Source organism: Ranitomeya imitator, chromosome 1, assembly GCF_032444005.1.
Source record: "Ranitomeya imitator isolate aRanImi1 chromosome 1, aRanImi1.pri, whole genome shotgun sequence".
In the NCBI taxonomy this organism is placed as follows: Eukaryota; Metazoa; Chordata; class Amphibia; order Anura; family Dendrobatidae; genus Ranitomeya; species Ranitomeya imitator.
The window spans coordinates 1141761482-1141772845 of NC_091282.1; the positions used below are offsets into that span (position 1 = coordinate 1141761482).

An 11364-nucleotide genomic window follows, 5' to 3' on the forward strand; every position below is an offset into this window, starting at 1 on the left:
GCATCAGGATCAGTTTTTAATCCTGGGAAAATGGATGTAAAAATGCATCTACTATTAGGCCGCTTTCACACATCAGTGTGTTCAGTACGTGTGATGACAGCTTTCACACGTACCGGAGATACTAACACACGTAGACCCATTAAAATGAATGGGTCTGTGCACATATCTGTGTTTTCTCACGGACCGTGTGCCCATGTGCCCCACACGTCGACATGTCCGTTTTGGGCAGCTGCACGGATCACATGTACCCATACAAGTCACTTGTATGTAAACAAGTACGGTACACAGATGCCGTCCGTGTGCAGTCCGTGTGCGTTTTTAAAGTTATATGGTTAACATTGAAACAAATTGTTTCTTTACTAGCCGGGTGTCTAGACCTTGACATATTTGTTACGCTAAAGGTCTAACACACAAGCCAAAGCTGAGATGTCATTGAGACACGTTTTTTACAGACTGGGATAATTGTGGTAAATTTCTGCGCTGATGAATCACTAGAATTCCAGAATTATTAGTACATGTGGTTTTATTATTCTACGCGTTTCAGAGTTCAAGACTCCTTCATCAGGAAACACCACAGGAACACCACTTTTTTGACACACTTTAAATACTGTACATAATCACTAATGGGTCACACCTTTGACACCTCAAACCATTTAATTACCGCATTAACCCTTCATTTTCAGATACAAACCTTTGGCTCTGGTACGTATCCACACGGATCACACACGGATGGTACACATGGACACACGGATAGCACACGGGTGCCACACGGATGTGACACACAGACACAAATATCTCCGATACCGGTTTTTCCATATCGGAAATATCAGGACTTGTGAAACCAGCCTTATAAAGGTTTATTTACATTTACCCCCAGGTTCTGGTTTGAAACCAAATTCCAACTTTATATGAAAAAAAATGTAATCATGCCCCCAAGTTGCCACTTCGGCACCTATCCAACGCAAAAATGGATATACCAGACAGGTGGGAAAGACCCCGTATCCCATTACAAACAGTTGGATCCGTTGCTTCATCAGTTTCCATGCAGTGTTTTTGGAAACAATGCAGCGCTGGCCTTATGCGAACCCAACCGCAGATGTCACTATTGGTTTTACATGCATTATTATATATTGATTTTATATCGCTCACTGATAGTTAATGGTCTTTTATTTTTGTCCAAAATTGATGGTGTTTCATCACAGCTTATGTATAATTATAGAAATAATTATGGGAAATTTCATAGCTTGCCATATTGTGGCGATGCTTCCCCCAGAAGGTAGCAACACCGTATAATGGCACAGAGATCCCTCACGAGACCCTCATACAGATCCTCAGTAACCATTGCTTGTGTATGGGGGTCATTTAAGCCTATGTGAGTCTAAAAAAAATAGACTGTCGGTTATTGTTTTTCTCCTATGTGCTCCAGCAAAGACAAGAAAGACATATTATAGTGATTCTTTTTAACGAGAAAGAATGTGAAAAATTACATCTCAGAGAGCAATCAGGTACTAAGCAAATGTTAATTTATTAATATTTTAATTAAATATTATTGTTTTCAAAATATTTTTTATAGTGTTACAAATATATAATAGTAGAACTATATCTGACTTTTCATGAACAAAACTAACAAAGTTTATTTTCATTCATTATTGCCACATCTAAACATTCTATACAGACCAAGAAAACAGCGCCACCTAGTGACCAACAGCTGCAGCCCAAGGTGAAAATGCTTTTACTCCCAGCACAGGAGAACTTTTGCTTTGTGCCACAATCTCTACTGAACTGATAAATGTTATTATGTGGACACTGGAAAAGGTAACTGGATTATCACTAATTGAGATCATTGGTTGCTGGTTTTACACCCAGGGAAGAAGTCTCCTTGTTACACCCAGGGAAGAAGTCTCCTTGTTAAAACACATGTGGATCCCATAGCAATACCTGAGAAGATAAAATCAGGTTTATGTCTATGTAAAATACATACAGTACAATAAAGGAAACAATCATCCATATAAATTGTTCTACAGCTTTTTGAGACGGTCATTGAGATCAGTGATATTTTATTACAGATATTGTACCTTGCAATTTTAAGTGGGGGTATGAGAAAATAATCAGAGCAATGACTGGGAAATATAAAACATAACAGCTAGTGTATTTTAAATGAAAGCTGGCAAAAATGTAACTAAAAAAAATTAGTACAATAATCACACATTGTGAGCATGTAAAATAATCTGGTAAATTAATGTTAATAGAAAAAAATATTATGGCAACCCACTGTAGTAATATTAATAAAAAATACTATTGTTGTTATTAGTTTTACATTGGTTTAACTGCATTAATAATTACTATAAGCAAATAATATTTTGAGAGAAAAATATATTGAAATGCACATTTATTTTTGTTTTGCACAAGAAATATATCAAGATATTATAAACAAGGGCAGATTATACAACGACCAAAAGGTAGGGAAAAGTGGATATTATTAATAATAATAATAATAATAATAATAATAATTAGTATTAATAATAATATTTTATATTTTACAGTTGCTATAAAGATTAAAATATCAGAATTTGAAAACAAATGACAGTGTACACAAAAGGCAATAGAAGATAGGTAGATAAGAGGATAGATAGATGATAGATAATAAATAGATAGAAAGTGTATATAATAGATAGATAGATAGATAGATAGATAGATAGATAGATAATAGAAAGATAGATATAAATAGATAGATAATAGATAGATAATAGATATATTAGATGTATAGATAGATAGATAGATAGATAGATAGATAGATAGATAGATAGATAGATAGGAGATAGATGATAGATAGATAGATAGATAGATAGATAGATAGATAGATAGATAGATAGATAGATAGATAGATGAAAAAAATAGGTAGATAAGAGATAGATAGATAAGAGATAGATAATAAAAATATAGATAGATAGATAGATAGATAGATAATAGATAGATAACTAGATAGATAAGAAATAGATAGATAATCTATCTATTTCTTATCTATCTAGTTATATATTATCTATCTATCTATCTATATCTATATTTTTATTATCTATCTCTTATCTACCTATTTATCTATAGATAGATAATAGAGATAGATAGATAATAGAGATAGATAGATAGATAGATAGATAGATAGATAGATAGATAGATAGATAGATAGATAGATAATAGAGATAGATAGATAGATAGATAGATAGATAGATAGATAGATAGATAGATAGATAGATAGATAGATAGATAGATAGATAGATAGATAATATATAGATAAATAATATTTTGACATATTTAATAGACCTGAATGTAATAAATGCACACAATGTGTCACATACACTATGCTGTTCTGCTGAACACTATAAACCATTGGTAAATATGTTTGTGTGTGTACATTATTAAGTTTTTTTTATAATATTGATATATGCAAATTACATCTAAGATTAAAAGTGGAATTTATTAAGAGTTAAAAAAAATGAGATGAGTATATTTACTCTTTGCAGCCTGATATAATGAGGCAATCTTCATAGACCAGGTTTATAGACTCATGTCGCATTAATGTCGCAGCCAGGGAAGCAGAACACTGGGCCACAAATTCCAGAAAATCTCAATGTTTGCAATTCTTTGTAGAGGAGAAAAATAAACCCATCAGTTTGTGCAGAGGTGAAAAGCTCTCCCCGACCAAAATGTGTATTGCTATTCATGAGGACAAGAATGCAGAGAGATAAATGGCTGTAGTAAGTGTGTTTGGATTCGCATTAGTCTCTGCAGCCTATACACGGGGGTGAGGGCAGAAGACTGATGCCTCTGCAGCCATTCTCCCCTGCTGTCCAGGCCACCAGGAAAGAAAACTAATGCACACGAAGAATCCTTCCTCTCCTATGCTGCCACCATGGTGCCAGGCAGTGGGCAGCCAAGCTTCCCTCCATCCCCAGCTCCCAGCCGGGGCCATAAACCTCTCAGTCTGGGCCATAAAACTCTACTAACTTTATGGCTCCTTGTGACTCCAAAGTGCATCTTTGTTTCAGACGAGGACTCTTGTGAGACTTTATCAAATGCAATCAAACCCCCGATAGCTGCAGAGTGTCGTCTTAATGTGCTGGTTTTTGCCTATTGACTCTTGCTGTGAAGTAAGCTGGTAAGTACTGTACCACTTAAATCCCCCATTAAGCCTTTATGAGTGTGTTACTTTAATTATGCACTTGTTACAGGGGGTAATGAATGCACTTGAACTAATTATCCACATGTTCGGATCATGTAAAATACCCACAGTTTGTTTACAAGGATTTTTTTTTCTCTTCCTTTGTAGGTGCCTCACCCACTGGTGGCCTGAGAAGAAAGGATGATCCACAGACATCACAGTGAGAGCAGAACATGCTGCCAAACTCATACAAATGACTCCAAAATGAAATTGTGTGCAGGGGAAATGAAGAGAATAATGAATGTCTTCTTCCTCACAAGATCCACCCCAGGCATTGGAATGGGAACGATCATCTCTGTGTAATAATGTCACTTGCTTTGCAATTTAAGGCAGGAGGTCCTTGGTGGAGAGAGGGGGCTTCACTGTGGGGACATATCCTCAAAATATAATATTAACAATAATAATAATGAGAATAATAATACACTCATTCATAGATATACATGTGTAGCAGTGAGAAATTATAAATACACTATATAAAGTTCCTTTTGTATTTGTGAAAATACTGGAATGCTGCCTCTTTTTTTCTGAATTTATATATATATATATATATATATATATGCATATGCAGTGGTTGTAAATATATATACAAATATACAGATATATATGATATACAGAGCAGATATATATGTACATACATATATATGCATATATATTAATATATACACAAATACATACACATATATATTAATATTTATTTTATGTATTTTTGTTCTACACTCCAAAGACATAGTGATAGGAAATTTATATTGTGAGCCCTAGTGGAGACAGTGATGATGATGATGTCTGAACTATATATATATATATATATATATATATATATATATATATATATATATATATATATAATGCAACATATATAAAGATATATAATAATCCGCAGCGCTTTACACACATTATCATGCACATATATATCATGCACCACTCTCTCTTTTTCTCTCTATCTATATGTGGAATGCAAAAAAAAAAAGAATCACTAACCATATTCTTGATTTTCTTGATCCATCTATGTGCATATTGCAAGCCTTGAATACAATTCCCACAGTACCCAGGATACAGCAATGGGAGTATGCCCTAACCAGGTGCTGCTGCATCCTTTAGTGCCCCTGCCTCCTTGGCACTGCCTGTGGTTTTGGGCACTGGTGTAGATAAGTGTGTAACCCTTTCATTATACTTGCTGTGACATGAAGCCTGTAAGGGGTAAAAAAAAAAAAAAAAGAAAGGGCACAGCAAAAAAAAAAAAAAAGTAAAAAAAAAAACAGCCTCTCAATTTATTGCCAAAGGTATATATGATCGGTTAAAAGCTAGAGGGGGAAATTGGATCAGGGAGAATCGTCACCCAACTTTCATTATTTGCAAAGAGTGTGATTGAATTAAAGGGCAGGGAGCTGGTTAGAAGGGAGAGGATGGTGTGCTATTAAATTCTAATTAGAGATGCAGGAATCAATGATGGGGAGGTTGGACAGCTAAGTCCCCCCAGTGCCAGCCCAATAGACTGATGAGTTATTGTCATGTAAAAAGCGCCAGCAATAAGACCAACCGCTCTGCTATTGTCCAAGTGGAAAGAGCCAAGTTTATTATGAGGACTCTATGCTCTGGAGACCTCAGGCAAGGCATCTCATAGGAGGCTTTTTCATAAAACTAGGCTCTGCTGCTAGTAAGGAGGCCAGTGCTGAGGCAGGCGTGGAGCAGAGCACATCACCTCCTCCAAGTCATCTCCAGCAGCCCTCATCTCTCCGACTTTGCTTTACCTTCTTGGTGAGACTTCCATCCAGAGCCTTTTCAATGTATAAAATGGAATATTCTTACCTTAACTCCTCTGCCTATGAGTCATGCATGGCTGGCATGGACACCTCAAGCCTGGCATCTGCCTATGCTGACTTCAGCTCCTGCAGCCAAGCCAGTGGCTTCCAGTATAACCCCATCAGGACCACTTTTGGGGCCACCTCAGGCTGCCCATCCCTCACCCCAGGATCTTGCAGCCTTGGAACTCTCAGAGATCACCAGAGCAGTCCTTATGCAGCAGGTAGGTCTTCTACAAGCTCTTCTTCTCCCCCACCCCAATCCTTGCAAGGAGCCTTTTCCCCTTGTATATAGGAATCCTTGATTACATTTGAAAATGGAAATGTGTTTAGTATTTACCAAACGAAATTTGCTTACACAAATGAAAGAATTTATCACGTTAGAAGCGATTGCAGGCGAGGAGTAATTCAGTTACAGGGTTACACTATCCTGGTAGTCACACCCGAACCGCCAACAAAATTATCTTAAGCTGCCAAAATGATAGGCATAATTTATTTACTCTGGGATGAGACGTAAAGCTTAGCAAATAATTAAATAACCCAAGAGAAAGACTCATCACACCAAGAAGACACTGTCCTAAAATGCTGGGACTCTGCTGGACTTCAGCTGCAGCTGCTGCTGCCCACCACTCCTCATACCTGGCCATCACCCTCCATATTATTGCCCACTTTACAAGGATTTCACAGATTTACTGCCACATTGCATGACACTAGATGACACCATGAAATCCTCTTTTATATCATTAGTTTTGAAGACTTTTACTTACATATTAGTAGTATTATATAGGGTGACTTCATTTGCAACTTGATGCCTTCTATCTACATGCACATCTCTCTACTTTACTTTAATATGCATTATAGGCTTTTTGTGTACATTTATACATTTATGTTTTTGTTCTGTTTGTTTGTTTTTTTTAATGCTTTCTTTTATTTCTAACTTGATGTTTTGTTTTTTGTTTTTGCTTTTTTTTTCTGCTTTTGCAGTTCCTTACAAGCTGTTTACTGACCATGGGGGTCTCAATGAGAAGAGGAAGCAGAGGAGGATCAGGACCACATTCACCAGTGCTCAGCTGAAGGAGCTGGAAAGGGTCTTTGCTGAAACCCATTATCCTGACATTTACACCAGAGAAGAGCTGGCTCTGAAGATAGACCTGACTGAAGCCAGAGTACAGGTATTCTATACATCCATATAATAAAAATAATTATTAGGTGCAATGCTTATATGACACATATACACTTATCGTGGATGTTATTAATATTCAGAAATGAAATCTAGTACAGGTATTCTATACATCCATATAATAAAAATAATTATTAGGTGCAATGCTTATATGACACATATACACTTATCGTGGATGTTATTAATATTCAGAAATGAAATCTAGTACAGGTATTCTATACATCCATATAATAACAATTATTATTAGGTGCAATGCTTATATGACACATATAGACTTATCATGGATGTTATTAATATTCAGAAATGAAATCTAGTACAGGTATTTTATGCATTCACATAATAAAAATAATTATTAGGAGCAATGCTTATATGACACATATGGACTTATGATGGTTGTAATTAATATTCAGAAATTAAATCTAGTACAGGTATTCTATACATTCATATACTAAAAATAATTATTAGGTGCAATGCTTATATGACACATAGACATATCATGGATATGTTAATATTTAGAAATGAAATCTAGTACTGGTATTCTATACAGCAATATATTAAACATAATTATTAGGTGCAGTGTTTATATGACACATATAGACATATCATAACTAATATTCATAAATTAAATCTAAACAATTGTTTTATTTCTCTTCCTCCCTCCATCTTCCAATACTACAACTACATCATTCTCTATATCATTTACGATGCTTTTTTCCCTTTCCTCCTCCATTTCCTACCACCCCACTCTCATGCCTGCCCCCCATCTATCCACCATGACCCACTCCTAGGTCTGGTTCCAAAACCGTCGGGCGAAGTTTAGGAAGCAGGAAAGAGCAGCAGCAGCTGCAGCAGCCGCGGCCAAGAACGGATCCTCTGGGAAGAAATCCGACTCCTCGAGAGACGATGAGAGTAAGGAGGCGAAAATCACAGACCCTGACAGCACTGGGGGCCCAGGTAACAACCCCAACCCCACCCAGAGCTGCATCGGTGGCCCCAGTCCTACAGGATCTCAGGGATCTATTGGTCCAACAGAACAAATCAAAGGTGGAGTGCAAGGATCTGGAGGCCTGTCATCTGCAGCAGTGGTAGGGGCCACTGGTGGGGCACAAGGCTGGGCCACTGGGCCAGGTGGCACCATCACCTCTATCCCTGACTCCTTAGGAGGTCCATTCGCCAGTGTGCTATCCTCCCTGCAGAGACCCAACAGTACCAAAGCCACTTTAGTGAAGAGCATGTTCTGAACTCTCCAGCATGAGCACTAGTGCTGAGATCTGCAAGGTCTGTGGCTGCCTGCTGTTATTGTCCTCAGTGATGATGATGATGATGATCACCTGTCCACCTCTGACACCTGCCCTGGACATCTCACACAGCAGCAGGTGGGACCACATCTGGATCACACAGGTGACACTTGGCTTCAGGGATGGAAGGACAAGAGCAGCCTCCAGCAGATAGCATCATAGACTGTGTCCCAGGGCTTCAGCACGACCACCTTACTAGAACTGGCATTATGAGGATGCCAAGAGCCTGAGCACCCAGCAGCAGACCCTAATAGACCTCCCAGACCTCCACAAAAATCATCTCAAAAGGGACAATTGTAAGCTCTATAGACAATGTCACTTCTTCACTGCCAATGGGACAGACAGGCCACTAAGGCAGTGAAAAAGGTTATCCAAGGCACCGAAGACCCCCAGCCCCCTTCTTCTTGTCTGATATATGAATTATTAGCACTATGTTCCACTGCTTTGTACCCTGTTTCTTCTGGTTTAGCACATTCACACATCATGAGATTCTTTGCTGGACATTACATTGGCAGGAATAATTTGCACTGTGTTGCAGCGTTTGTCTTTCTGCATTGGGTGTAACAAGTTTCTATTTATTACATTGTTTCACATTCAAAAAGTTATTATTTTTTTAATTATTATTATTATTAATTTTAAAGGCACAAAACCTCTAGATATTAGTTGAATGTCGATCCTTTCTATTTCTGTGTCTTTTCCAGCAGTGTTATAATGTGACAGTTGTATGGTGTTATTATTATAAGTACACAATGTCGACAATTGTTGAAGTAAATGATGTGGAATCCTTTAGTCTATTCAATGTCTCTATGAAGAAAAAAAAGATCTGGGTCCTCCGTTTGTCTGTCCGTTTGTTTATCCGTTGAGGTTTTAATTTATTTTTTTATTATTATTCAAATGGATTTCACACTTTTTTTTTACTGTTTGCTTGTTTTTGTCTTTTTTTTTCATTATTATTACTTTGTTCTTAGAATCTGCATGTTGTCTTTTATTTCCTCCCTCTCCCCCCCATGTCCTGAGCATATTAACCACAATTAAATGTTCAGGGGGGGGGGGGGTTCACTTATTTATATGTAGTGATTATGAATGCCTATTTAAAAGGGAACAATTTTTACATGTGCATTTTGTTTTTCAAAAGAAAATTGTGCCATTTATTTGATTGTTGATAATAAAAAATGAAAATTCAAATAAAATGCCTTCTATTTGTAATTAAGCAAAAAAAAACAAAACACATAATATATATGGTTCCTTTCATTTCATACCAGTATTGCTAATATTGTTGAATTATATATTTCTTGAGGGGAAAAAATCAATTATTTCCATTTAGTAATTCATTTGTGACTTTTATTCTCTTTTTTTATTTTTTTACTTAATAAGTAAAGAAACAATTTCACAAAACCATTGCATCACAAAAGTTTGGATACATTTTAATGGTTTGAAAATTTCCACTATACATTTCGAATTTTGCAATCATTAATTCGATTTAATGATATATATGGTGACGATAATGATGTCTGTAAAGCGCTGCGGAATCTGATAGTACTTTATCAGCAAAGCATAATAAATAATAATGATAAATAATATTGATATAAATATAACATATATATATAAATTATATATATATATACATACACACAGTTTAGTTTTTACATAAGCTGTGTATAGAGATAATTTTATATTAATAATAATAATAATAATAATAATAATGAATAATAATATTGTATTTGATAATTCCATGTACTGATATGTGAGAAGACAATTGTGGGGTGACTTTAATGTGTATTTTATGTAACAAGGACTCTGTCTTGCAGAGGAGATTTGCATCAATTAAGCTTTGCATACATTCAAATGAAAGGAGCCATTGACCTCTACCAGCAAGTGCAAATCTGTCACTTCAAGTGCCCCCTCTACAGTAATATAAGGAGCCTTCCCTGCCTCATGATGCCCTTATTACCCCCCCATGCCCTGCATCATTCAGTGTTACACACATGTCCCATACCTGCACAGATGAAGAACACACCGTCCATTCCACCAGCTATTAATGGAACCTGCCCCCATTCCTGAAAGTTATTAGTTTCTTTCCTATAATGACTCTATCAGTGTAAGAATCACAATTTATGTAAATACGTTTATGTAATAAAAAAGCCTAGGAGTGATAAACATTTATTGCCTAATGATGAAATTGACATTGATTTTTCTGGATAACATGGCAACACAATACATATTATTATCTGTGCTCCCAATTTATGTAAAACACCCTCTCAGTTGTTTCCTGCATGGACTATTTAACCCTTGCAGTCTACACAATTTTCTCACTACATTATATTAATACTACTATTAAACAATATTCACAGAGCAGCATCTACTCACATAAGTTTTGTGATTTCTTCTGCATTTTTTGCACAATTTGCAAACAGAATAAAACCCATGCGATCCTGCCATGCCTCCTCTCCTCTCTGTGCTTTCTCTCCTGTGTCTCTTCCATTTCTGCCATTTTCTCCATTTCTTATCTTATTATCACACTGAAATGTCCCGTGGAGATTCGATGGCGACAGATACTGGACACAAGGCTCAACACGTCCTCTTCTTCTTCTTTCTCCTTCCCTTCTTCTGTTTCTTCTGATTATTATTGTTACTTGTCAATAAATGTAATAACAGGAATAACAGTGATAGGTGGCTGACACCAGTTGCGTCTATATCTTTAGTTTAATCACATTTCATAATGCAGAATTCTATTATTATTGTCAATAATAACGAATAATGATAACAAACGTTAGGATTATTCTCATTTCGATTTTTACTATGAGAAATATTACTAATATTAAGATAATAGTACGTGTATTTATATTATTACTATTATTATTATTATCATCG

General features: G+C 36.2%; 1 protein-coding gene across 1 annotated transcript; it reads left to right on the forward strand.

The window, feature by feature from the left end:
• Positions 1-5845: 5845 nt before the first annotated feature.
• PHOX2B (paired like homeobox 2B) lies at positions 5846-9657 on the forward strand. Its single transcript, XM_069745789.1, has 3 exons — positions 5846-6239; positions 7000-7187; positions 7984-9657. The coding sequence occupies exons 1-3, from the start codon at positions 5999-6001 to the stop codon at positions 8434-8436; spliced, it is 882 nt and encodes a 293-aa protein (XP_069601890.1). The 5' UTR covers positions 5846-5998; the 3' UTR covers positions 8437-9657.
• Positions 9658-11364: the final 1707 nt, after the last annotated feature.